Source organism: Carassius gibelio, chromosome B15 (assembly GCF_023724105.1).
Source record: "Carassius gibelio isolate Cgi1373 ecotype wild population from Czech Republic chromosome B15, carGib1.2-hapl.c, whole genome shotgun sequence".
In the NCBI taxonomy this organism is placed as follows: domain Eukaryota; kingdom Metazoa; phylum Chordata; class Actinopteri; order Cypriniformes; family Cyprinidae; genus Carassius; species Carassius gibelio.
Genome location: NC_068410.1, coordinates 26,752,912 through 26,780,713, shown reverse-complemented (window position 1 = coordinate 26,780,713; position 27,802 = coordinate 26,752,912). Strand labels below are relative to the sequence as shown.

Here is a 27,802-nt window from a genome sequence, read left to right as displayed (position 1 = left end):
AATTCATCGTAGGCCTACACAAGAAGATTGGACGACAGGAAGAGGAACTGCATTCAAACCGATCCAAGACATTCACACAACCGAGACATTTTCATTAGTCCAACAAGATGGACAAAACAAAACAAAAAATAATCTTCCAACATGGTCATTCGATTGAAAGTTAATTTATTAAATATAAAGCACAATTCTGTATATAGAAAATTTGTTGTGTGATAACAAGTGCATGATTAATTCATGGTGAAAAATGAAACATATTATTAGAAAGTACTTACAGCAGTTTAAATTCAATTCATATTCACTCAAAAGGCATTCTTAATTTGATTTTTCATAACCCTGTCACAGTGGTTGCTGGAGTGTCTGCATACTGGTCCATGTCAAGCAAAGTACAGTATGTACTTGAAAGTAATTTGATAACAAAAACTATATTTTTAATTTAGATAATTCTGAAAAAAATGTGAGTGCGCCTGCCAATGCAACACCCCCAACCATGACGGTATTGTGTATGATTGCCAAGGTGTTTTTTCCCGCACTCATTTTATCATCTAACAAGTGAAAATCAGAAATCTGATTGCTTAGAGAAATGACAGCATGAATTCTTATTAAGTTGCATGATTTGAGGTGAAATTTAAATTTGAGTATTTCCTCATTCCTCGTGTTAGTTATCTTCTTTCCAGCATACTCCATCACCTCCCACTTTATCTTCTGTTTTAGAACTGGTGAGGTGCAATGTCTCTTTAGCCTGTATCTGTCCCTCCTCTTCTTCCTTTACCGCCTCTAACTCTTCATCCAAACCCTGGAGAGTTTCTTGCATGTCAGAGGAGGCTAGCATGACGTCGGTCGGACCCCTGGACTCTGTGCTCGCATTCAAAGAGTTCTGTTCGTCCGATGTTTTACGGCTTCCGTCTGCCGGCCCGTGTCTCCGGATGGTCCTTCGGTTTCTGCTGCGCCGTGATTGGTTGCAGTGCAGTGTGCGTCTGCGATGCCATTGGCTGAGAGATCTGTGTGCTTCTGCGCTAAGTTGCCGCTTCGCTACACGAGGCCGGAAGCTGCTGATGTAAAAAAGGGCAGCATAGAGAGACGTAAGGTAGTACCCACCTGAGAGAAAGACCGAAAGACAGTTTCCATGTTACACATGCTTCTATGTGAATATTTCAAAAAACCTAATAAACTACACCCTTCTGGTGGAAGATTCCATTGACGGTCATTATTTTTATTATTATAAGCTGACATGCTGGACTGAGTATTGCTTTGGAAGAATCACATTGTTTGCTTTAACCTCACTGCATACAATATAAACGAGTACAGAAAATGCTTGATGGGTTGGAATGTGTGTGTGCCCCCTACCCTCTCCTTGTAGTTGCAGGGGGTCTAGCAGCTCCATCATATAGTCAGTGTCCACCTGAAGTGTAGCTACATCACTACGCAGTAACACCCATGTCAGGCATGGCAGGAAGTCGTCTGCCCCGAAGACCGTACCTGACATCAAACATAAATCTGCACCTTAATGACGGAGGTTTTTAGTAATGCCTCTATGTCTATATGTTTGGGTAATCTATACAGAACAAATCTAAATTATTAGAGCACTAGTATAAATGGCAGCTAAAATGGTTTTAAGTCAGCATCTTTTGCTGTAGTTTGTCAGTAGGAAACAGAGATCTGATCCCATCATCATTCAGGACTAAATCCAGAAGAACTGTGCCAACGTCTCCAAGGTGATTCAAGAAACTGAAGAACTACGTGCAAGTGCACCTAGCGCAAAAGCTGCTATAAACATAAAGATGGTCACACCAAATGTTGACTTGATTTAGTTAACAGAAGTTCATTGATAAAGAAAATCTATTTTAACGGCATCCTCATTTTACTGCATTTTTACACAAGTGCCTAAAACTCTAAAAGTGCTGTAGCTTTGCAGGAAGCTTTCTTGAAGCGTCTTGGAGACGCAAGTTTGTTCTGTTTCTTCGTGTCGTTCCAGATCTAGATCTCTGTGTGGAGCACTGGCTGTCGTCAGACCAAAATCTCACTGGATTATTACAATTAAATGTTAACTGATATTTCCTACTGACACACTACAGCAAAAGATAGAAATAACTGACCTTAAATCATTTTTAGCTGGTGAAAGTACTAGTGTTCTAATAGTTTTGGCCACTGTATAGAAATGAACGTACAAGGTCATCGTTGAAAGGAAGTGGAATGTTGAATATCAAGAGAATCTGCATTATGTGTCTACTGTACAGTAGCACTTCACTCACCAGGCTTGGCATTAGCATTCATACTATGGTAGATATTCTTGCAGACTTTGAGCAGGGTGTCAACTTTTTTACTGGGGGAATAGGCCTCATGCATTGTGGTCCAGCGTTGCTGGATCTTATCCATCATGCTGGAATCAGGCACCCCGGCCCCTGCTGTGCCCTCCAGCTCCTCCAGGCTACAGTTCTCCAGGGTGCTCTTGTTGGCCTCTAAACGCTGCAGAGTGCCATCATCCCTGCGTGCTGTCTTCAGACACACGTAAAGGTGAGAGTAAACTGGCTTCAGAGCGACTTTATGTAAGGAAAGCTCCAGCATAGCATCTAAAGGCAGAGAGAAAAACAGATTTGTGAATAAATTTGGTTTTAGTAAAGGCAAATAAAAGAATTGTCACTGTATGGAATTCTTGCTAGAAAGTTTTGTGCTGTGTCATCATGACCAAACATGCTTTCTATTGTAAACCACATAAGATTAGCTTTAAGATTTTTTTTTCTTAATTCTAGACCCATGAAAATATATATGTAAAAAAACAGACAGCTGTGAAATGTGTAATGCATACCCAGCTCAAAATCCGGAGTGTCTGTGATGCTGTCTGTGATGCTTTGGATCTCTGGACAATCAAACAGGGTTTCCCTCAGAGAGGTGAGAGATGAACGCACTTCCTGCAGCATCTCTGTGCAGGTCACTCCAGAACTGACCCCGCTTGCAAGAGTCTGCTCAACAAATCCCCGGACAGCCTCAGCAAAAGCCCCGCTCTTCCGCTCCGCTATCTCCTGGACACGTTTACTCAGTCTGCGGTATGGCGACACAAGTCCACCGAGAGCCTGACCCACTGCGGAGAGGCGATTCTTCATCTTATCTGCCAAGTGGAGGCGGGGCGAAGGTAGTGATGGGGAGGGGCTTATAGCTGGCTCAGACTCCTCCTCTATACTGCTGACCGACAGCGAGTCCAGCTCTAAGCCGGGCGGTTGAAGCAGAGAGGAAGGAAGTGATGAGTTCAGCCATATCTTGTCTTCTATCCACGACACACGGTGTGGTGACTGAGGGAGAGGGCTTTGAATAGAGTCAACACTTGCTCTTTTCAGGGGGTCTTCATTGCCGGCGCCGCTCGCCCTTCGAAGCACAACTCCACTTGGGGGAACTGGAGAGTCTGGATTCTTCTCAAATGATCCTTTGAGAAGTAACAAAGACATTAACCTGAGATATGCCTTTTTATCGAGAGATCCTGATGTAGTACATAAACATTACAGCTTAAGGCAAGACACCACAGGTGAATAGGGTAAAAAACTACAACAACAAACTAATAGATATCACCATACTTCTCCAGTTGACTGATTACATTAAAGGGCTATTCCACCCAAAAATGAAAATTTTGTCTTTAAACACTTAACCCCCATGTCGTTCCAAACCCATAAAAGCTTTGTTCGTCTTCGGAACACAATTTAAGATATTTTGGATGAAAACAGGGGGGCTTGAAACTGTCCCATAGACTGCCAAATAAATAACTGTTTCAAGGTCCAGGAAAGTATGAAAAGTATCGTCAGAATCGTCCATCTGTCATCAGTGATTCAACCGTGACATTATGAAGCGACAAGAATACTTTTGTATGAGAAGACTTTATTAAATTATTCCTCTCCACTGTGTCACTCTGTATCACTGTGCTGCGTATGCTCTTCTGTGTCCTCCGCACCACAAGGATGCACTGTTTCTACATGCATTTAGCTTTGATTTGAAATTAAACAGCGCATCGCATTGTGGTGCGGAGGACACAGAAGAGCATAGACAGCACAGTGATATGGAGGGACACAGAGGAGACCGTTGAGAAAGGAATTACTGAATAAAGACATTATTTTTGTTTTCTTCGCTTACAAGTGTTTCTGTCGCTTCATATAACCCAGATTGCACATCTGATGGCAGATAGAGTATTCTGACGATGCTTTTCATACCTTTTATGGACGTTGGCACTGTTATTTACTTGGCAGTCTATGGGACAGTCTCAAGCCTCCAGGTTTTCATCCAAAATATCTCTAATTGTGTTCAGAAGACGAACTTTTACGGGTTTGGAACGACATGGGGGTAAGTGATTAAAGACAAAATTTTAGGGTGTAGTATCCCTTTAAGAACATTTATACATCTATAATTAAATTTGCATTAAATTGCAAACATCTGAACATTCGATGAAGCCAGGTTCAAAATTCTTGTTTAATTTTTTTTGACATATTAGAGTTAAAGGTTTCTACAGATGGGAATTTTGTATTTCTTTTTTCTTTCTTTTTCACTCCAAAAAACACTCAGAAAATACTACCACTATGCTAGTGCTATTAAATTGGAAATGTTTGGGTCAGTGGAGGAGAAAAATAGCATTCTGAGAAAACAGGCTTTAAAGATATGCACAGTAATCAAAATATCTCTAAAAACAGATGAGAAAATCTTTGTAGTTTTTCACATTAAATGTAAAAATCTTAAATTATAATTATAAATGTGCCTTAGAAACAAACTTAAATAAAATAAGTTGAAGTACTAGAATTACCAAAACTAGAACTGAAATAAATCAAAGCTGAACAGATATATCTTAACTAAAAAAATACAAACTAACAACAATAACAAAGGCACATGAACAGATTAGAGAACTGACAGTATAAAAGTAAAAGATAGCTGGCAGAAATAAAGGACTGCCACTACCTCTGTCATGGTCAAAGCTGCTGGAGTTGTCATCAGATAGTGTAGATGACCTTTGTTTGAGTCCTCTCCCTGCCCATGCTCTCGTGGTACTTAACCGCTTGTCTCGCCTGAAGTTCATTGGAAGATTGACTGAGCTGGCTGAAGAATGAGTGAGCCAATCGTCACCATGCTCTTGAAGGTACAAGGGATTGATGAAGCACATGGCACCACTGGCAGCTGTAACCTACCAACAAGTAGAAACAATTTCATGGTCTTGCCTCCCACACACAGTACAGTGGGGCTCGAAAGTTTGGGCACCCCTTGCAAAATCTGTGAAAATGCGAGTAATTTTCAAAAAATAAGAGAGATCATATTAAATGCATGTTATATTTTATTTAGTACTGTCCTGAGTAAAATATTGTACATAAAAGATATTAACATTTAGTCCACAAGACAAAAAAAATGCTGAAATTATTAAAATAACCCCACTCAAAAGTTTGGGAACCCTTGGTTCTTAGTACTGTGTGCTGTTAACTGATGATCCACGACTGTCTTTCTGTTTTGTGATGGTTGAGCAAGAGTCCCTTGTTTGTTCTGAACAGTTAAACTGAGCAGCGTTCTTCAGAAAAATCTTTAAGGTCCTGCAGATTCTTCAGTTTTCCAGCATCTTTGCATATTTGAACCCTTTCAAGCAGGGACTTTATGATTTTGAGATGCACCTTATCACACTGAGGACATTTGAGGGACTCAAACACAACTATTTAAAAAGATTCAAATATTCACTGATGCTCCAGGAGGAAACAAAATGCATTAAGAGCTGGGGGGTGAAAACTTTTGAACACGATGAAGATGGCCAAATTTGTCTTATTTTGTTGAAATATAATTGTTTTCCATTTAGTTCTGCCCTTCGTAAGCAACAGAAGATACTTGTATGTTTCCCGGTACACAAATTAAGTACAATTTACCTTGATCTTCAAATTCCAAAAGTTTTCACCCCCAGCTCTTAATGCATCTTGTTTCCTTCTGGAGCATCAGTGAATGTTTGAATATTTTTAAATAGTTGTGTTTGAGTCCCTCAAATGTCCTCAGTCTGAAAAGATGTATCTCAAAATCATAAAGTCCCTGCTTGAAAGGGTTCAAATATGCAAAGATGCTGGAAAACTGAAGAATCTGCAGGAGCTTAAAGATTTTTCTGAAGAACGCTGCTCAGTTTAACTGTTCAGAACAAACAAGGGACTCATGCACAACCATCACAAAACAGAAAGACAGTCGAGGATCATCAGGTGACAGAACACAGTATTAAGAACCAAGGGTTCCCAAACTTTTGAGTGGGGTTATTTTAATAATTTCAGCATTTTTTTTGTCTTGTGGACTAAATGTTAACATCTTTTATGTATAATATCTTACTCAGTACAGTACTAAATAAAATATAACACGCATTTAGTATGATCTCTCTTATATTTTGAAAATTACTCATATTTTCACTGATTCTGCAAGGGGTCGAGCCCCACTGTATATAGAATCGCAAAGATTAAAGAGAATAGATTCCTAATGGATACATTAGTTGTGGCAGTACATTTCAATGTCCTTGTTCACCGCTACACAGGTTTGGGGATTTTCATACATTAAAGCAGCATAAATCAATATTTAGATATTGCACTTAAAAGTCCAATACGTTCCTGTAGCACCGAGGCCAAAATATTGCAGGGTTTCCACTGTCGAGCCAGAAGCTTAACTGCGCTTCACTAAAACCCGCCCTTTACACGCCTCTCAGAAACAACATCACGAAACCCTTTCATTTCACCAACAAAGAGAAGTTATCAGAAAACGAATAAGAAATAAGTCACTGGAACTAGCACGATCACAAAACGAACACGATAAAAGCGACCATTTGTTTGCATGCTTTGTTAAATATTTAAATCCGAAAGCATGATGTTTTTACTATAATAAGTGATACTTTGATCATGATTAATTAATTTATTATAATTGAAAATGTCACACAGAAAAGCGTTATCCTGCTTACTCAGTCGAGTCTGTTTCTGTTTATTTGAAGTCACAATAGCCTATATACATCACATTTAGAAAGAATGATCATTTATATATTTTTATATAAGCTTGTGATAGAGAATAAGAAGCTGACGTCTGATTTCTCCATCGGTCACATTTACCATGTTTACTGTGGTAATGTTAATGCCTAGCGTGCAAAGTCTTATAAATATTTCTGCCTTGTATGGTGATTATAATCTACATCAGATCAAGTTATTTTAAACACTCGCTGCTGACTGAAAGTGAGTTTTGAGCTCAACTTATTTTAAAAAGTCTTTAATTCTGGTGTTATAGCTGTTATCTTTATGAAATGATCCGCGGCGCTGACACTCTCCAGATGTGGAGAAACTTCGCCTTTCTTCATAACTCCTCTTCTAGCCCCTGCTAGCCTACTTTGGCCCAAGGTTTTTGTCGGGCCAAAAAACCCTGGCCGTTGGCCCCGAAGAAGCACAGAAGAAGCACCGAAGAGGCATGATCAAGCCCCGGAAGTGACAGTGGAAATGTGACTGGCCCTGGCACGCACTTGCATGCCCGCTTTTAGCCCGACAGTGGAAACACTATAGTTGACCACAAGTTTATTGCCTACCAACTGATTTGGCGGATTACAATCCTTTTGGTAACTTATTGTCAGTAGATATGTTTCCATCCACCTATTTCTATGCACATTTTGGGATATTGTGTAAAAAAATAAATAAATAAAGGAGAAAAAAAAAACCCTGGATGGAAATGGCAAGATGGGCAAATATACTTAAAATTTGCATAAATCTGCTGCACTCAACCAAGTAGAATAAATTACTTATCCGGTAATAAAACATGAACAAACTTCCTTCAAGACTTCCTTCAAACTTCAAAGACATATAACTTTGTGATGGGACAGTATAACTGGACCAACCAAAGACCGATCTCATTGCATTTAAATGCTAGTTTTTTCGTTCTAAAATGCTTGAGCAAAGTCTTGCCAAAGTGCTTCGTTATAACTAACTCCCAAAACTGCTTTCCCAAACATGAGCATATTTAGTCTGCGCTCTCTAAAGCTCCTAATTTATTGCATACTAGGATTATTACATACAGTACAGCGCCTTCTCCTATTCTTTGTAAAATTTAGCGCAAAATAATCGGAAAGTGACCATTTTGTTCTCTTCAACTCACTGGATGGAAATGCTGCTTCACAAATGTTTTATGCAATGATCCAATTTTGCGCATAAGTTTAATTTGTAACTTTGAATGGAAACATAGCTAGTGTCTAGATGATAGACATTAAAATTCATGTGAACCAGACAGTCTAAGATCCACGAATATTTGGTTACACTTTACTATTAGGCGTCCATTGTTGCAGTGTAATACCGTAACACAAATAAGGACCAGTTTCTACTACAGAAAGTAGATGTAACATGAAACAGGAACACTTTAAGATAAAGTGATACCAATTATTTCTCTCAAATGATTAGTCATTTTCTCTAAAACAAGTTACATGGGCAGTACTTAAAACAAACAGGGGCAAGACCTAGTATCTTTATATGTACAGTAGTCTGCTTTATGACATACCCCATTAATAAATTCAGAAATTTGAATTATCAGAGAAGTAAAGTAAAGGCCAGAGTCAGAGGGTTTGTATCACCTGTATAGTGCACATGATTGTTTCTGCCATGTCTTTGGTTTCTGGTTTCATACTGCTAATCAGCGGATCTGAAGAGGGGCACAGCCAGGTCTCTAAAGGTCAAACACACAAATCACTAGAATTCAGAGAGTCCGATTTGCATAACGTCAGAGTTATAATGTAGTACAGAGGATAGTGAATGACAGCGCAAGTACTAACTTGGACCAAGCAGAGGAATGAGATGATCTGGAAGACTTTTAAGGGAGTAAACCCATGAGGGAACCAATAAACAGACAGGCAAAACATCCCTGAGAGAAAATTAAGTGTAGCAGATGTCAGATAATACAAAAATAAATAAATAAAAAAATACTTATAGTGTACTTACAGTGTATTTATCTAAGAAAGTTCTGGTAATACAAGGTAAGTACATGGAGTAGGGTTAGGTTTAGGGATAGGTTCAGGGTTAGTACCTAGTTATTACATAGTTATTGTAATTATTATAATAAGTACATAGTATGTACATGAGAAACATGACTGTAAAATAAAGTGCTACCTATATATTTATAGCAATATTTATATCGTAAGTTCAAAGTAACTTTAAAAGTAACTATTTTTAATAACGTTAATAAAGAATAAATATTATTTAACAGCACTGATCCAACCTTAATACAGCCTTTATACCAACACACAAACTTTTAATCAGGTTTAATAAGTTTCAAATTTTTCTTTAATGTATCAATTACAGGGTGCCCCTTAAAAGTGTAATATTATGCCAAATTACAATTTTACTGCAATAGAAACAAACAGATTATTGATTATTTGAGATCGTTTGTCCGACATGGTAACCACAATTTGTAACATCTAAAATAACTGGTTTTATTCAAGTCAAAAATATTATTTAACACCACTGAACCAAATTATATACATGAATTTATACCAACAAAACACATTTTTATGGGTGGAATCATTGCAAGTTACCAGTTCTTTATACAATGCATAGCAAATTGAATATAACTTACTACCCAACACAGGGGTGCACAGAGCTTCCTGTGATAGCATCCTGTTATCAAGCAAAACAGACGTGCTTCCTTATCAACAGCTGCTAGATAAAAAGAACTGAGTCCCACCTGCTCACTGTGTAGAAGTGCAGCAGCTGAAAGAGATCAGGGAAAGCCAGGTGTGATGCCGTCAAGTGCAGAGCTATGAAAGAAAAAATAGAGACAAGAGAACTAACTGAGTCAGACGAACACTATGAGTAATAGAGAGAAACTGGACAGACTAGTCATGAACTTCAAAAGTACACAAATGCAATGAGGAAATAGGAAGACTGTAGGGTTCAGGATGTGAATTTTATCAGCATGCACAAATAGAGAACAAACTGCTGCGTAGAAGAGTTGACTGAACTTTGCACAAACGTCTCATGTAGCCTACATTGTACAAACTCTTCCCATTCTGTTCTTCTCATGTCAGTTTGTAACAGGAAACGTAGAGAACATGCATGCTTTAGAACTGCATTATGCCTGGCAGCTCATTCACTTCCTTGCCAAAAAAAAAAAAAAAAAAAACCCCAGGTGGCTCTTTCATAGAGGTGTTGAGAACACGACGTCATGAGAACATGTTGATCATGATAAATGCTTGAGGTCATGTTAATTTCTGACTTGTGATTAGAAACTTGGGTATAGCGTATCTGAGCAGCAATCAAAGATGAAAAGGCTTTTTTGTACCTGTTCCAGTGGTTAAGATGGGGAATTCTTTGACCGGCTCCCCTCTGTCCCCCACAGACACACACAGAAGCTGGTCTTGAGACGAAGAGTCTTGGACCACCAGGAAACTCTGTGTAAATGAACAGCTATTTAACAGTCATTTCGCTGTTATGCTTAAATCATTGAGAATCAAAATATCATGGAGAATAATGTATCACTGTGGTACTAATCAGTTGAGCACTCATTTGAAAAAGCAATACAACAACCACTGAATTCAAGGAAATGCTCACTTTGTGGGTAAGCACTCTTACAAGAGGAAGTCAGTGCACACCAAAGTTAGGTGGCAAAAAAAATCTAAATATAGATGACTACTTTAGTTATCAGTATTAAATTAGCTTATTAAAACCTATCATGGATATGCTTCTAGAATATACACAGCAGCTAACTTTCTTTCAAATTCAAAATATAGAAATAACGTTTCAAGAACTTTGTTTGAGGATTTAGCTCCTTTACATTGACCACAAAGGAAGTGAAATGAGACCTTTGATAATTGACATCATTTACTCGTTATATAGAGTGTAAATATGAAAGCATATTTCATGGTTTTGAAAGGTGGAGGGGGAAAAAAAGTTGCTCACACATACAGACTTTCAACATATGTCAACACTTTTTTTAAATGTACAACATTAGATCCCTGGATACTTTATTCAAAATAAAGCCAAAATGTAATAAATAAATAAATAAATATTATGTAATCTTGTATTTTTCCATAATTATTTTTAAAAACACAAATGAGCGTTATACTAGCAGAAACACAAACCAAACCAAACCAAAGTAACACCAACATAAATAATCACTTCCACAAACCCTGGAATAGGTCTTTATCTGATCTTACACCACCACTCTGCCTCTCTTTAAGTGCACTTGCAGTCATCCTTTATGCAAACTTATCAAACTCTACTTCTGCAAATATCTACAACATAACGGTAGATTTTATTCTGTAAAAAAACACAAAGCTCAACTTCAGTTAGTGGCACTAGTTTAAGGAAAATTTCATATATATACATATATATATATATATATATATATATATATATATTATATCATTAAGGAAAATTTCATATATATGATAATAAATTCACGTCTTCCGAAAGTACATGGCTTGGCAATGATCCTCTTCACGGAAGAATGTGGTTTGAGGCACACGTGTATAAATATAGGACTTCTTATTTGCAAAACTAAGTTGCTATTTTCTGTGATGTAATTGGCAAGACTTCCGATTCAGTAGGTAATTAACTGGAGGAAAGTGCATTTAATGGTAAAACTATTTGCGCTACAGACCAATGTGTTCATGAAAAATATAAATTAAAAAAATAATTAAATAAATTAAAACAATATGTTCAGAAATAAGAAAGTTTGTAATATTATAAGCAGGTTATAAGGTTTTTTTATTTTTTAATAACTGGAAGCAGATGGCATTAAAGCCTCCACATAAAAGGTACAAATGACTGTAACATATTAATGGACAATGGATATAAATGAACAATGGTATACATAATTTAAACAATTTGTATTATCAGGCTGCAACATAACAAAATTGAAAAAAGTGAAGGGGGTCTGAATACCTTCTGAATGCACTTTTGTGTCCAGTTTCCCTCAAAGTCCACCCCAACTGCTCTTAAATATCCTATATCATTATTACAGGTTTATCAAAGCCTGTGACGTCAGACCAAGTGCGAGAGCCGGCTACAGTGCTCACCGCAGGGAGAGTGCCATGGACAGCAGAGCTTGTTTCTCTGTTTTGTCACAGATCTAGGATTTACACAAGCTCCAAATCTGGATCCAGAACACCTGAGAAGAGATGATGCCAACCCCTAAGAGTATTGTATTACAAAAAGCACTATACAAATAAATTGAATGAATCCCCCTGAGGATCCTGAACTCCCGGCCAGCCTCCCTCTCCCACCACCTCTGTCCCAGCCCTCAGCATCTCCTCCGCTGTCTCCTGGCAGCCCTTCTGGTCACCCTCAGCCCGTCATCTGCGCATGTCTATCTATATAGGTGCATATATGGATGCATGTCTATAATCTGTTGTGTCTGGAGGATCCCTTGTCTCTGTCTCCAGCCTCCACCTCGACCTGTTGACCCAGCAGCTCCACCATAGCTCCTAGCTTCCTCCTCTCCACTGTGCCCCATCAGCACAATAGCACCGCAGGGATGGTTTGTCCTTACGGCTCAGCCTTGGTCTGTCATCGACCATCTGCTGCCTTGATACTCCTCTGGCTACACCTCGTCCCTATGGCTCTTTCAGGCTCCTTCTTCCCTCCAGCTCCACCTTGGTCCTCTGTTGCTCTGGGTCCACCGCATCCTTCCGGATCCCTACTTTTGTCTCGTTCTTCCCTCTGGATCCTCCCCCGTCACCTTGGCTTACTGGCTCTCCGTCTCCGCCTCGGCTCCACCACTACCTGCTCCACTACCGTCGGTCACCCCCCTGGAGTCATCAGCTCTTCCTCCACCATGGCTACTCCCTTCGTCTGCTTCACCATGGACCGCCATCCTGGCTGGGCTCTGGGTTCCTGATGGCTCCTCCGCTCCTGCCTGTCTCCCTCCTCCGACAGCTCCACCCTGTTTTTCGGCTGTCGACCTCCTCCCTGGTGTCCTTCCTCTGCTAGAGCCTCCATCTGTTTTGTCTGTCTGTCTGCCTACCTTCCTCCCAGCCCTTTGCCGTCCCTGGTCACCATTCCACATCCACTCGTTTGTCCTCCACCAACAGTAAAAAAATGGAAGAAGCAGCAGATTGTTCTCAAATGTAAAACCTACGGTAAATACCTTTGAACATCATAAATGCCTCGATAGGCTATGGCTACATACAGTAAACTTTAAATAGAAATAAAAATATAGAAAAATTTCACTTCATTGTTTAGCTTTGTGCAAACTTCATATAGCCAAAATTGTAAATTCTACTTCTTGTTAAAAAGTATGGAAGAACCATTACTTATACCACAAAAGACTGCTTTTTAAGTAATTTTCCTTAGCTATCCAAAATGTCAGAACAACTTGATGATGTAACAGAAACTATGGACCTTTTTTTTTTTTTAGCATTTTAAATAAAGTTGTTCCTTTATGCTTAAGGAAGGTTAAGGAAACCAGTATGACACCATGGTATAATGAGCATACTCACACCCTAAAGAGAGCAACCCGAAAAATGGAGCGCAGCTGGAGGAAAAGAAAACTAGAGGTATTTCGTTTTGCTTGGCGGGAAAGTAAACTATCCTACAGAAAAGCATTAAAATCTGCTAGATCCAATTACTTTTCTTTTCTTTTCTTTTCTTTTCTTTTATCTTTTAGAAGAAAACAAACATAACCCCAGGTATTTATTCAATACAGTGGCTAAATTAACTTGTTAAATCATCTAAACCAACAACATGTATGTTACACCCTATACCATCTAAGCTCCTAAAAGAGGTGCTTCCAGAAGTCATAGATCCTCTTCTGACTATTATTAGTTCCTCATTGTCAGTAGAATATGTCCCCAAAACCTTCAAGCTGGCTGTTATTAAGCCTCTCATCAAAAAAAAAAAAACACAACTTTACTTCAAAGAACTAGTTAATTATAGACCAATCTCGAATCTCCCTTTTCTGTCCAAGATACTAGAAAGGGTGGTATCCTCACAATTATATTCCTTCTTAGAGAGAAATGGTATATATGAGGACTTCCAGTCAGGATTAAGACCGTATCATAGTACTGAGACTGCTCTCTTTAGAGTTACAAATGACCTGCTCTTATCATCTGATCGTGGTTGTATCTCTCTATTAGTTTTATTGGATCTTAGTGCTGCGTTTGACACAATTGACCACAACATTCTTTTGCATAGACTTGAACACTTTGTTGGCATTAATGGAAGTGCACTAGCATGGTTTAAATCAGTTCGTAGCAGTGAATGAAGATGTATCATATCGATCACAAGTGCAGTATGGAGTACCTCAAGGCTCAGTACTAGGGCCGCTATTCTTCACGCTTTATATGTTACCCTTGGGAGATATCATCAGGAAACATGGTGTTAGCTTTCACTGTTATGCTGATGATACTCAGCTCTATATTTATTTGCGGCCCGGTGAAACACACCAATTTGAAAAACTAATGGAATGCATTGTTGATATAAAAAAACTGGATGACTAGTAATTTCTTACTGCTAAATTCTGAAAAAACAGAGGTGTTAATTATAGGACCTAAAAACTCTGCATGTAATAACCTAGAACACTGTCTGACTTGATGGCTGCTCTGTCAATTCTTCGTCATCAGTTAGGAACCTAGGTGTGCTATGTGACTGCAATCTTTCCTTAGAAAGCCACGTTTCTAACATTTGTAAAACTGCATTTTTCCATCTCAAAAATGTGGCCTATGCTCTCAATGTCAAATGCAGGAATTTTAATCCATGCATTTATGACGTCAAGGTTAGATTACTGTAATGCTTTATTGGGTGGTTGTTCTGCACACTTAGTAAACAAACTACAGCTAATCCAAAATGCAGCAGCAAGAGTTCTTACTAGAACCAGGAAATATGACCATATTAGCCCAGTCCTGTCCACACTGCACTGGCTCCCTATCAAACATCGTATAGATTTTAAAATATTTCTTATTACTTATAAAGCCCTGAATGGTTTAGCACCTCAGTATTTGAATGAGCTCCTTTTACATTATACTCCTCTACGTCTGCTACGTTCTCAAAACTCAGGCAATTTGATAATACCTAGAATATCAAAATCAACTGCGGGCGGCAGATCCTTTTCCTATTTGGCACCTAAACTCTGGAATAACCTAACATTGTTCGGGAGGCAGACATACTCTGGCAGTTTAAATCTAGATTAAAGACCCATCTTTTTAACCTGGTTTACACATAACATACTAATATTCTTTTAGTATCCAAATCCGTTAAAGGATTTTTAGGCTGCACTAATTAGGTAAACCGGAACTGGGAAACACCCATACCACCCGATGTACTTGCTACATCATTAGAAGAATGGCATCTACGCTAATATTAGTCTGTTTCTCTCTTATTCCGAGGTCACCGTAGCCACCAGATCCAGTACGTATCCAGACCAGATGGTGGATCAGCACCTAGAAAGGACCTCTACAGCCCTGAAAGACAGCGGAGACCAGGACAACTAGAGCCCCAGATACAGATCCCCTGTAAAGACCTTGTCTCAGAGGACCACCAGGACAAGACCACAGGAAACAGATGATTCTTCTGCACAATCTGACTTTGCTGCAGCCTGGAATTGAACTACTGGTTTCGTCTGGTCAGAGGAGAACTGGCCCCCCAACTGAGCCTGGTTTCTCCATTCTGTCACCGATGGAGTTTCGGTTCCTTGCCGCTGTTGCCTCTGGCTTGCTTAGTTGGGGTCACTTCATCTACAGCAATATCGTTGACTTGATTGCAAATAAATGCACAGACACTATTTAAACTGAACAGAGATGACATCACTGAATTCAGTGATGAACTGCCTTTAACTGTAATTTTGCATTATTGACACACTGTTTTCCTAATGAATGTTGTTCAGTTGTTTTGAAGCAATGTATTTTGTTTAAAGCGCTATATAAATAAAGGTGACTTGACTTGACTTGACTACTTGAAGCCTATTTCGGCCCATGTCTCAAGAGCAAGTAATTCAATTGTCCCTTCCTTTGATGTTCCTGTGGCGCAAGGTTGCACCTTTTCGAGAGGGGGGTGAACTGTCACACCTCAAGGACCTTTTTTTTGTGTTTCCTTCCCCATGTGGTCAGTTGACCTAGTTTTCAGTGTATGTCTGATTTTCATTTGGTTCAGATGTGGTTCTTGTTAATTATCTTCATTTACCAATGTATTTAAGATGTGTTCAGTCTTGTGTTTCCTCGTCTGGTCTACTACGTCTCTACGTGTGTCTCCTGCCTGTTCTGTTCTGGATTTACCCTTGAGTGGATTTATTAAAGACTGTTTGCATTTCATCTTCCTCATGCATTTCATTCAACCGTAGCATGAAAGTTTTACAGCTCAATTATAAACAAGAAATGATGACAACCTCTACCATAAATCAATCACAGAATAAACTTCTCCACTGCACTATACAACTATGCTTCCACTATGCACATAGACAAAGAAATGGCTTATATTAAACAGGGAAATATCAAAGGGAACAGGGACTTTCCACAGTATAGTTTTATAAAATAAGCAGGGTGGTGTTGGAACAGTGGCTAAGACACATGCCTTTGGCGTGAGAGACCCGGGTTCGAATCCATTGTGAGACACCAATGTGTTCCTGAGCAAGACACTTAACCCCTAGTTGTTCCAGAGGTGTGTGACCTCTTACATATATATATATATATAGCAATTGTAAGTCACTTTGGATAAAAGCGTCCGCTAAATGAATAAATGTAAATAAGTATCAATTGACATTTAGCAGACACTTTTATACAAAAAGACTTACAAATGAGGACAATGGAAGCAATCAAAAACAACAAAAGAGCAATGATGTACAAGTGTTATAACAAGTCTCAGTTAGCGTAAATGCAGTACACTTAGCAAGGGCTTTTAAATAATATAATAAATCAAAAAGAAAACAGATAGAATAGAAAAAGAATAGAGCAAACTAGTGTTATAGGTCTTTTTATATATAATTGTGTAATAAATTAAAAGAAAATAGAATACAAAAAAAGATTAGAAAGGTAGTTAGAATTTTTTTTTTTCAGTAGGGATGGGTTATGCGCTAAAACTACCTGTACCTATGTCTATCCCCCAGCCCTAGTAAGACTAGATTTGATAGAATTTAAATTATTGAATTATGTATGAGTCATATTTCAAGTTGTATTTAACTAAAAAACCTTTTTTTATAGCACTGACAACATCAAGGTTTACAGGAATACTGCTGAAAATAATTAGTAACTTAATTAGTAAGCACTGATAAAAAGGAAGGCACCCACCCCGGCAGGTCTGCCCCACAGAGCGGCGTGTGCTCCATGACTGTCCCAGGGACTTTTGGGAGCCCACGCATCCTGACACAACCGTAAACCTCTCAGCAGACTCAGGAGTTTTGTGTCATCTTTGGAGACCCCATTGGGTACTGTGCTAGCAGGATTTTCTCTATTGATAAAAAAAAAAAAATGCACATGGAATAAAATGGTGATTACCTTTACTGAAGATTGGATCCTTGTTCTCTCTCACCTGTTCTCACTGGTTGTGAATTCATCTTTTGAATCTTTCATCATCATTGGTCCAACAGAATAGCGATGGACCTGTTCAGGAAATCTATTCTGTTATAAGCTCCTCCATTTTAGCTATGTTGCTGTAACCCTGCAGAAATTTAGAAATAGAGAAACAAAGGAAATTAAGAAATATGATTTCTCTCTAACCCCACATCCTTCATTGGTATTTTTCATTCACTCTTGCTTTGTCACAGTTCTTTGTTAATAGCTCATGTGTTCTATCAGTGGTGAAATCTACAGTCCGTTTCTTCTTTTTTATTTTTTTTTAGGAAAGAGTTTCAATAAATAAATAAATTACAAATAAATTAAAAATACTTTCCAACTTGTTGAACAAATTATCAAATATTTGGGCAAACATTGTTGCTCAAAACTGCTATTTATCACTTCCGAATAACAATACTGTGGATGGATCATGTATGAATGGTTAAATTATCACGCAGTATAAACTCAAGCTAACATTTCATGATACATAAATAGTGCCAGTGAATAAAAAAAGTTCTAATTCTGACAATTATTACATCAATTTCAGAGTACTAAATTGCCCATCGTTACAACACTCCTTAATACTTAAATTATTATTTTTGTCTCACTGGTAGGCCTTTATCTGTAAGCAATGTAAATATTTATAATATTTTTATTCATGGCGGTTTTTATTTTTTTATTATTATTATTATTTGTTTACAGTTCTGACATTTCTGTAAAAAAAAAAAAAATGTAAGAAATGTAAAACCTACAGTAAATACCTTTGGACGTCATAATGCCTTGACAGGCTATGTAAGCTACATACATTAAACTTAAAATAAATAAATAAAAGAATTATAAAAAAATAATAAATCCATGTCTAAAGCCTACTTTGGCCCATGTCTCAAGAGCAAGTAACTCACTTGTAATGATGCAAACAGAAGTCAGAGTTGAACTCACATGTGGTGTCTTCAAAATGTCCTCCTACATGAAGAAAAGAGTGAGCATCTGTGAAAGCTGCTCCAAACACCTCCACACACCTCCACACTCTGCAGATTCACGTGTGATGTAGCTGACACTCCTCATCACGGATCTGTCCTAACTCTCTCACGTCGCCGACAGTGAGATTCACTTTTGCTCCAGTGATGTTCAAGCCATCAATTTCAGTCACACTGAAGTTCAGTTTGAGCTTGAGAGTGACAGTACTTTTGATGATGATTTTGTGTGTGTCTCGCACTATAAGCTCCACCCATATTGATGGTTGCGGTAAACCTCACAGTGAAAACTTGACACAGTGACAGAAGTAGGATGTCACATAATGCAGATAGATTATAGCTGAACGAGTGTTACTTTCATATGCAACAGCATCACGCAGCTCAGTTTATATCGGTTTCAATGTATCAACAGTCACAAAATAAAGCCCCTTTTATTTTTATGTGAACTTACTGTTAGTTCTGCTAATAACTGAGTTCAGGGGAAGACAGTTACCCATTGTTCCTCAATGAATTTCCTCTTACATTAAATTCCATATTAACTTTAATTAAGGTCAAACACATATCCATCTCTAAAAAAAGTTATTTAAGATTAAAACGGTTAAAGGTTTCAATAAACGTTTGAGAACTGTAACATTTCAGTGCTATCTATAATCTGGTACTAATTATCACAAAGGTCGTTTAACCCAGAGATCGTTTCATCATCACACTGTAAATATAGCATGTTAACAACAAATGTAAGTGAGAAAAGCTAATATGAAAGTGTTAATAATAATAAAGCAATAACAAACTACATGTTACTACTTACTGCTAAAAGCATAGGGTAAGCAAATTATAGCATCATACTCATGCAAAAAAGATCAGGCATTTAAACTGAGGTTACTAGGCCTGTGCGTGTTATGCAGTCATATACACAGCCACTAGGGGAACAGCTGTTAAATTTCATAGCTGTTATTTACAATATATTTATATTAGCATGACTGGAATACTGTGTTGGCTAATCAGCATCCAGGACCAAATTATCCTTTATTTAAATCAATTTTAATGCCTTTTGAAAAAAAATCACACCACATGCATACACCGTATAAAAACTCTTGAAGGTTTTATCTTTCATTCTGGTTTCTCCACATAAGGTTGCATTGGACTCAATCAGATATCATGCTTTGTATTGTTGTAAAACACTTTTAGGCCAACATCCTCTTACACAATTGAGCCAAAGGTGTAGATATATTTCCAAACCAAAAAGAAGCAACAGAGAAATGAATAAACATCAGAAAATGTATTATAATAGTTAGCATAATTCAGAGATGGTTAATAATTCATTAAAATAAAAATTTGTTATCACTATTCAAAATACAACATTATACTAAAATCTACAAATGATTGCACAGAGAAAAGAATCTTACTGACAAAGTCAGACAAAAGATCGTAACCCTCATTAGTAATATGGTTAATCTCTTGTAAATTCTCATTATTGTAATGCACAGAAGCAATTCTCATTACTGTAGTGTAAGAATAAAGTATTTATACAGCATAATAACATTTGTTATACATCCTTTCATACTTTTCTGTAGTTTAATTTCACTTTAACACAATTATGAGAATTACAAAAAGAAGTGAAAAACTTGCAGGTGCATTACAGCAATAACAATCTAGGTTTCAGAGACTTTTGTTTTAAGCAGGATAAAATGAGACCCATATGATGAAGCATAAAGTGTGAATGAAATACTTATCAGATTTTAGAACATTACATTAAAGCATTGCTATTCATAGTTATCCAAAGCCGCCTCGAGGCCCAAGCACAACACCACGTTCCTGCGAGTGTTTGCTGTCTGTCGGTCTCACTGTTCTTGTCTGAGCTCTGTGAGCGTCTGTACTATTTCTATTCTTATCTATATTGCTATTACAAGCAAACGAGAGACACAGTAGTTCAGAGAAACAGAAAGATTCGATAGACAGTAGACTCGAGAAAGCCAGACTTGGACAGCCTCTTCGTGCTGTAATTGGTTATTCTGTCTTGTCACTCTTTCCAGCCTCTGCCCCAGTGCTTCTGGAGCTCTGACTCGCTTCCTTGTCTTTCTTTTTGGCATCTTTGCTGTCAATTAAAGCATGTTCACGCTTCACCATCTCTTCCAGCTCTGCCTGAAACAAAGGCAACAAACACAATTCAAGAGCAAAATATTTTACTGTATTGTATATCAGTAATGTATTAAATATATTACTGATTTAAATCAAAGGTTACACTTTATTTTAATGTGTCCTAGGTACAGTGTATATATTTAAATACGGAGTAATATTAGCTAACTACATGTACTTACTACAGCGGGTAAAATAAGTATTGAACACATCACCATTTTCCCCAGTAAATATATTTAAAGGTGCTGCTGAATTGAAATTTTCACTGAATATCAGTAACAAGCCAAGTAATCATATAAATAAAACAAATGAGTTCAGACATTAATTTATGTGTAATAAAATTGAATATATGGTTAGGGTTATGAATAGGGTTTGGCCTAGGGTTACTTGCATGTAGCTGTGCATAATTAATTATTATTACAATAGTAAGTACATGTAACAAGCACACTTTAAAATAAAGTGTTACCAAATAAAACGTCAGATTTGTGTGTGAATATGCCTGTATTTACTTTCCAGCCCAGCAGATCAGCGAGAGCCATGCAGCCGTCATCACAGGTGCTCAGGTGAGCCACATCTCTGTCAACATCAATACAAATCAGTACAATCTTCTCTAACACCCGTACACACATTCACGCCAAAGATTAACGTTTGGAAGACATTTTTGCTTTTTGAACATTTTATTAACTTATGATGACATCATTAAATTGATTGAAACCTATTTTAATGATGGTTGTTTACATACTTGAGGGACTTTCACACAATATTTGATATATTTAAGATAAAATGAATAATAAATTATTTAAAAAATTATTCTATGTTAACATCACTCCATTAATAAGATAATGTAACTAAGTTTAGCATCCTGTTATATACAGTATCTAGCAAGTCATGGGGACACAACTGGTGCAGTTTTGAGAGAATGACCCATATATTTAAAATCAGTTTCATGTCAGGATGAGTTTGAATAGTTTCGGTCAGAAAATCAGGCCTAAAGAGAGCAAACTGTTTAACATGACAAAACTCACCTGTAGGCTTTGTCTGAGTCAAAATCCATTCCTCCTCCAAAACCAAACAATCCCATGCCAAATTCTGACTGTTTGAAAAAGGAACAATGCAAAAATGTTACTGTAAAATGAATTTGTTTTATTAAAATGTTTATCATAATCATACATTTATTGAGCTACAGACCTGTCCGGTTTTCTCCATATTGATGAGCAGTCTAGGACAGCTGTTTGACACTCTGAAGATGAGAAGGAGTCACAGATATAACAACTCCATCATCACAGACCTGCATATTTTGTGCAGAATCATTGCGATATGTGCTAAAAAAATATCCAGCTCTTTTACCTTATTTTACCTTATCTACATCGATTCCACAGCATTTCCCCCAGAATCATCAGAGAAAATGTAAAGCAATCTTAAGGTTTTGTGGTGCCCAAAGGACACGTAAAGACATGAGCGAGAGTCTTACCTATTGACCAGTGATGCAAACGGTTGAACCTGCAGGGATGTGCCCATTATGATGAGAAGGTCACATCGAGGAAAGTCCTGCGGTAGAATGATACTGAGAACCTGGACCGACTGAAATGGAAGTTTGACCTTAACAGATAAGATGAATCCTCACCATTTTCATGGTAGCGAAGAATCGGGCAGGTAGATTCTCCCCGAAAAACACAATATCTAAAAAAAAAAAAAAAGAGGAACAAATATACATCCACAAAAGCTAAAATCAGCGTAAAAGAAGCAGAGACTAGATACCAATGAAATAAATTTAATGATGGATTGAATTTTGATTGTCAGGGTATATGGTTTCAGAAGACAATGAATGACCTTATAAAATCTGTATGGACTTCTTTTATTGTATTTTTTTATATTTATGCTAAAGCGCAACTCTTCTGCAGTTTATCTTTTGTGTTACAACAAAGAAAGAAAAATCACACAACTTTGAAATTACATAATAATTGGGTGAACTAGACCTCAATTCAAATTTTAATTAAAAATAGAGGCTAAAGTTCGAAGACGAACTTTGACGTTGGCTTGATAAAGCCAGCCTGGGCAGCTTTGTTGGCAAAAGAGCCAGAGCACTTGTGTGTCCGGCGTTCTTGAGTTGCCCCGCTGAAAAACATCTGACCGTTAAAGTTTTCATAATATTTTTCTTTGGTCCCTTGCTATTTTCCTTTGAGAAAAAAAAAAAAAAAAAAACTGTGAAGCTAAGACAACAGCTTGGACAGTGCTGGATGCAAAATATTCTATAAGTATTGTGGAAATTACAGTTTTTGCACACTTAATATAATTAATAAATAATGAATTTATATGCAATTTATTAATAAAAGTAAATTTCTTGAATTAATTTCAGTCTTTGAGCTGAGTCTCGAAGGATTTGCTATCCTGTGGCTCCCTCGTGTGGACAACATTAGTATTATGGCCTTCATCTCTGAATCATATTAATAGAAGTGGCTAATATATATATTATTTTTATAATTACAAATGTTTCATGATTACTTCACTGATAATACACCCAGATTAAACACAACTTTACTGATTTGGTATGTTATTTCATGCTTTAAGAGTTTAAGAAATTTCAACTGACATTTTAAGCTGTAATGATTGATTCTTATATTTGTTAAATGGTAATTTGTCAATTATAATATGTAAACAATATAATTATTAAAAAAGTACAACAATTATTGTTTTCATAATTTCTATAAACCCTAGTTATTTGTATTTTTATTAAAAAGCTTTTTAACAGAAACTGTGATTAGCACTAATTAAACACTTTAATATATATTGTTTTTCAATAGGTCAAGCACATTTTCTTAAATATGGCTGTTTTTAAGGTATTTTTTTTAAGGATGTACATTTAAAAAAGTCAAACTGTAGTATTTCAAGCATTTTAAGCAGCTTGTATGGACCCTGGTAATATTTGTTATAGACCGCTGTATTTTTCTATTCTAACAAACAAGTTTATTATGATAATACAATTGTAGATACCAGTTTAACTGCACTGTAATGAAGTTGCAAGTTTTATGTTTGTAGGTGATTAGACACAGAAATGGAAGAACCACACGTAAAACAGCATTGCATAGTTTCCATGAAATATTGATTCTTGTTAGAGCAATGAATAAATAAAAGCCAAGACAAATGAATTAATTTCTGTTTTTTATGGATTAACATTGAAGTATAAATGCGGTCACATTAATGTTCAAATCCAACGATCCATATTTATTTCTCAAAGTTTATTTTCACGTGAGATAAATGACTGTTTTCGATGATATTATCAAAGCTATTATGTATTGGAAATAATCTTGCAGGCTAGGCTTGTTGCGATGGTCGGTGTTACCGGTGATACACGGTGTTTAACCAACCTACCGGTCATAGCACTTGACCACCGGCACCGTCCCCATTGTGTTGCAGTTTTAGCCTATAGCAATAAAGCACTTAATTCAATCAATGCACTGGGCGCGAGCGTTCAGCGATGCATGGCTTTCAGTTACACAAAAAGGACTCACAAACCTAAATTTAGCTCTTGGTATGTTCTAATTAGTGGATTGTATGAATTTGATGTAATGTTTTCATTTACATGGCTTTAAAAAACATGCAAATGCTGTAATTTTGTGAGCACGTACGGAGTGCACTCGCTGCAAGAGCGTTGCTCTACAGTTATATCTCACAAGAACTAATTTTACCTCTTTATTATGTTCTTCTAATTGTATTAAGTTCAGTCGCTGGAGTGTTTTTATTTACAATCCTTTTAAAACATATTTAAATTATGCAGTTTTTTGTATGTAGCCTAATCAGATATGGGAGATAACATAGAAAACAGCTCACATGAACTCAATTTAGCTTATCAATATGTTATTCTACTATTAATGTGTTCTATCGCTGAAGTGTTTTCATTTAAAAGGCTATAAAACACATACAAATACTGTAGATCTCTTATCTTTCACAGTGCTCAGGCCATCAGACTGTAAATATTATCCTATCTTGACCCGGTAATGATCAGATATGTTGGTTTAGCATGTCACTGTGAATGAAATTTATGTATAAGTATTTTTAGCCGATTTTAAAGTGAAACTAAGAGGGGTTATCCGACCCCTCCCTCTAGTGGAGTGGAATAGTTAATTCCTCTTACCAGGTTTTACCAGGCTCCCACAGGAATCACACTTAGGAATATCTTCAGAGAAAATTTTATCTGAGAGTCAAAAACAGGAAATGTGAATAGTTAACTATATTCCCACATCTCATTTAAAACAGAAAGCACAGAGAAATGTTAGCGTTCAATACTGTACTTTTCATCCAGTCCATGGAGTACTCCTTACGACACAGGAAGCTCACACAGTGTGAGGTGTGAAATGTGCCATGAGCTTCAATCAGGTCCTCTCCTTCCAGACCGGCAACTCTCTCTAAAGTATCGATGTTCTTAAAAAAATAACAATAATAATTGTATTATATATGATAAAATACATATACAATAATTATTATTTTTCAAGAACAGCATAAAATGACGGATAAACACACTCTCTTACCTGAGAGTAACATCGAGTCAGTAGACCTTTGTCCTTCAGCATCCTTATAAAATAGTGACAGACTGTGGGCTGAAGAAACCAAAGAGCATGTAACAGAAAACCACAGCATTACACGTGTCATGATTTGTATGTGCTGCCTTATCAAACTCATCTCAAGACAAAGAAGAGCATGTAATATTGTAATATATGGTCTATACTGGCAAATAAATGACATATTAGCTGTTGATTTGTGATGTTACAATATTCTTGCTCGGGTTTGATTTAATTTCTAACAGAATTTCATTGGTGACCCATGTATGTCAGAAAAGATTCATAAATACCTTAAACTGTCCTGGGTAGAGTTCTCTGGCGAGGGCAAAGAAGGGCTCTGGATGTTTCTGGAGAGAGAGAATGATATCTTCTTAGATGACAAATGATGAGATTGTAGCTTTTCTTCAGAATGACAATCAGACCTTGAAATAGTCGATCTGAAAGATGGCCTCTGGGTAAGGCAGATTGAACTTCTGCAAATTGTCATATAGACCGGTGCCAGGAGAGCGGAAATCTGGGATTCCAGCAGCTAAAGCAGGAAGAGACTACAGGGTTAATTAATAGTGTAACATATGAACCAATAATTACAAATTAAAGCTATAATAATATTCACATGTATTCATTTGGCAGATGCTTTTATCCAAAGTGACTCACTGTAGTTGAGGAAAACTGTGATTTATCATGAGATGGCAACAAACACGAGAAGTGCTATTTAATAATAAGAGTCAGAACCATATAATAGGACCTACAAGAGGTCTTCAAATATTAAAGATATGATCTATTTTAAAAAAAAAGTGCTTAATTTAAGAAAAAAGCATTTTATGGTAAGTGATTTACTTACATGTAGATATTCCAGCTCCAACCATACAGATAATGTTCTTGCCTGTTGAGACAGTCAGATTAACAAAGGTGAAATATTTTACCAAAAGTTTTTACACAGGAAGCAAACAAACAAAGGTTTTTTTTTTTTTTTTTTTTTTTGCAGCTGACTGTTCGTATTGAATTGTATATAATAAAGTAGTTTAACATTGAACACACTTCACTTTTAAAGACTGGACTCATCTGAGAGGTTAACTCACATTTGCCGCTCAGGATATAGCGGGCGACACCATCCAGGGTCAGCTCATCCAAGACTTTATCTCCAGGACTCAGGCCAAGAGTTCGCGAGAAGAGACTGCGCAGGAAATCCACTGAAAAATAAAGCATACATACATATAAGCATATATCTATTCAGCTTAGATCACATGATTTCTTTAAATGTACTTCAAGACTGACTGTTTGACACATACTCTCAGTGTCTCCTGAAGCGTCGCCCTCGTCGCTGCTGTCGTCAGACTGACCCTGCAGAAAAGAGTAACACAATAATACTTTTCTTTTTGACATGAATATAAAGTGGTGGCTTACAGTGCTGAACATGGTATTGTTTACTACATTTACATGTTGTGTTTATGTCTCATGTTCCCATATACATTTCCTTTGCATACATTTGTTTTACAGAAAAAAACAAAACAAAAAATAAATAAAAATACTGCAGAGTGGGGAAATAACACTAAAACAAGCTAATATACGAGTTAAAATTAGGCCTTTTTAAAATGACTGGCAGAGGTTGGAGTATTTTCATGAAATATTTTATTAATATGCAATTTTATTATTCTATTGCTGTTTTAGATTTTAACCACTGACATTTTTTTTTACATAAAAATATAACATCAACAACAACAATAATAGTATGGTATTTTGATAAATACAGAGAATACAATGTCACTTCCATGGTCCAAGTACAAAAACAAAACAAAACAAAACATGGTATTAGCTTTGTGCAAGTCTCAAACATCTTCTACATCTTCATGATAAGTCTAATGGACGTGTTGTGTGACCTGTCATGTGTGTCTGATGTTTTGCACCCATCTTACGTGTAATGTTTACATCTATAGACGTATGTGCATCTGTTATAAAATGTACTCACAGATGTATCTTCATTTACCTCGAGATCTGGTGTGTCAGCCTCCTCTTCTGCCCTTTTAAAAACCTCTACAGGACAAAATAACACATATCACACTGATGTGAATGTCATAGCAGCTATTATCAGTCACATAAACAGTCGAAGAACTTCCAATACACAACTAGCTTTCTCTTTTGCTAAAGGCTAACTCTGTCTGATAACACCCACATAAACAAATGCACAATCGTAATACTACCTTCAGACATCTATCCGCTTTCAAACAGAACTAAAATCCCAAAACACATAAAGTTAATAGGTGACAGGACGGTTTTATTAAAGGTAAACTGTGTCGCGTCGCTCATTGAGTGTCGAAAGGCGGAAGACGTTCCTATTGAACATACCTCGAGGGGGCGCTAGAGAGGCTCAGAGAGCCGAGGCCTCCTCCGATGAGTCGCATTCAAATCAAAAGACGAATTATATATCAAATGACAAACTTAAAGGCTTAATCGTATATTAATTTAAATTTATACATATAAAGGACTGTCTCGTGGTATGCTAATAAAAATCCGCTTTTGCAATATATATATTTTAAACATGTTTCCCAGCGATTACAAACGAGACAGCGATGAGAAAAGTAAGAAGTATCACATGATAATGCATTCCAGTCACTGCTGCTTGAGTGGCAGGCTATTTTATACCTGAATAACACGGTTAAAATTGAAAA

The 27,802-nt window shown here is 37.0% G+C and overlaps 2 protein-coding genes across 2 annotated transcripts; both read right to left on the bottom strand.

Annotated features, from left to right (window-relative positions):
• Window positions 1–144: 144 nt before the first annotated feature.
• rinl (Ras and Rab interactor-like) lies at window positions 145–18,675 on the bottom strand. The gene is made up of 12 exons (XM_052576121.1): window positions 18,413–18,675; window positions 17,451–17,579; window positions 17,210–17,369; window positions 10,273–10,381; window positions 9,676–9,748; window positions 8,768–8,856; window positions 8,570–8,661; window positions 4,927–5,149; window positions 2,804–3,415; window positions 2,250–2,567; window positions 1,345–1,476; window positions 145–1,095 (listed from the first exon to the last, which is right to left on the bottom strand). The coding sequence occupies exons 2-12, from the start codon at window positions 17,495–17,497 to the stop codon at window positions 656–658; spliced, it is 2,295 nt and encodes a 764-aa protein (XP_052432081.1). The 5' UTR covers window positions 17,498–17,579; window positions 18,413–18,675; the 3' UTR covers window positions 145–655.
• Window positions 18,676–19,522: 847 nt separating this feature from the next.
• sirt2 (sirtuin 2 (silent mating type information regulation 2, homolog) 2 (S. cerevisiae)) lies at window positions 19,523–27,500 on the bottom strand. Its single transcript, XM_052576152.1, has 16 exons — window positions 27,335–27,500; window positions 27,121–27,167; window positions 26,426–26,477; window positions 26,216–26,326; window positions 25,978–26,019; window positions 25,559–25,665; window positions 25,427–25,483; window positions 25,107–25,175; window positions 24,870–24,999; window positions 24,713–24,772; window positions 22,205–22,260; window positions 22,052–22,128; window positions 21,769–21,820; window positions 21,606–21,673; window positions 21,090–21,156; window positions 19,523–20,586 (listed from the first exon to the last, which is right to left on the bottom strand). The coding sequence occupies exons 1-16, from the start codon at window positions 27,342–27,344 to the stop codon at window positions 20,452–20,454; spliced, it is 1,140 nt and encodes a 379-aa protein (XP_052432112.1). The 5' UTR covers window positions 27,345–27,500; the 3' UTR covers window positions 19,523–20,451.
• Between the last annotated feature and the right edge of the window lie 302 nt (window positions 27,501–27,802).

Excerpts from the sequence above, each read along its gene's own strand:
- sirt2 (XM_052576152.1), bottom strand. Across the intron at positions 21,674-21,768 it reads ATATGGAGAAAACCGGACAG|TCAGAATTTGGCATGGGATT; the intron begins GTCTGTAGCTCA and ends TTTTTCAAACAG. Across the intron at positions 20,587-21,089 it reads CTGATCTGCTGGGCTGGAAA|GCAGAGCTGGAAGAGATGGT; the intron begins GTAAATACAGGC and ends CCTTTGTTTCAG.
- rinl (XM_052576121.1), bottom strand. The coding sequence starts at position 17,497 with ATGATGATGAAAGATTCAAAAGATGAATTCACAACCAGTGAGAACAG. Across the intron at positions 8,662-8,767 it reads CATTCCTCTGCTTGGTCCAA|AGACCTGGCTGTGCCCCTCT; the intron begins GTTAGTACTTGC and ends TTTGACCTTTAG. Across the intron at positions 3,416-4,926 it reads CAGCTTTGACCATGACAGAG|GATCATTTGAGAAGAATCCA; the intron begins GTAGTGGCAGTC and ends TACTTCTCAAAG.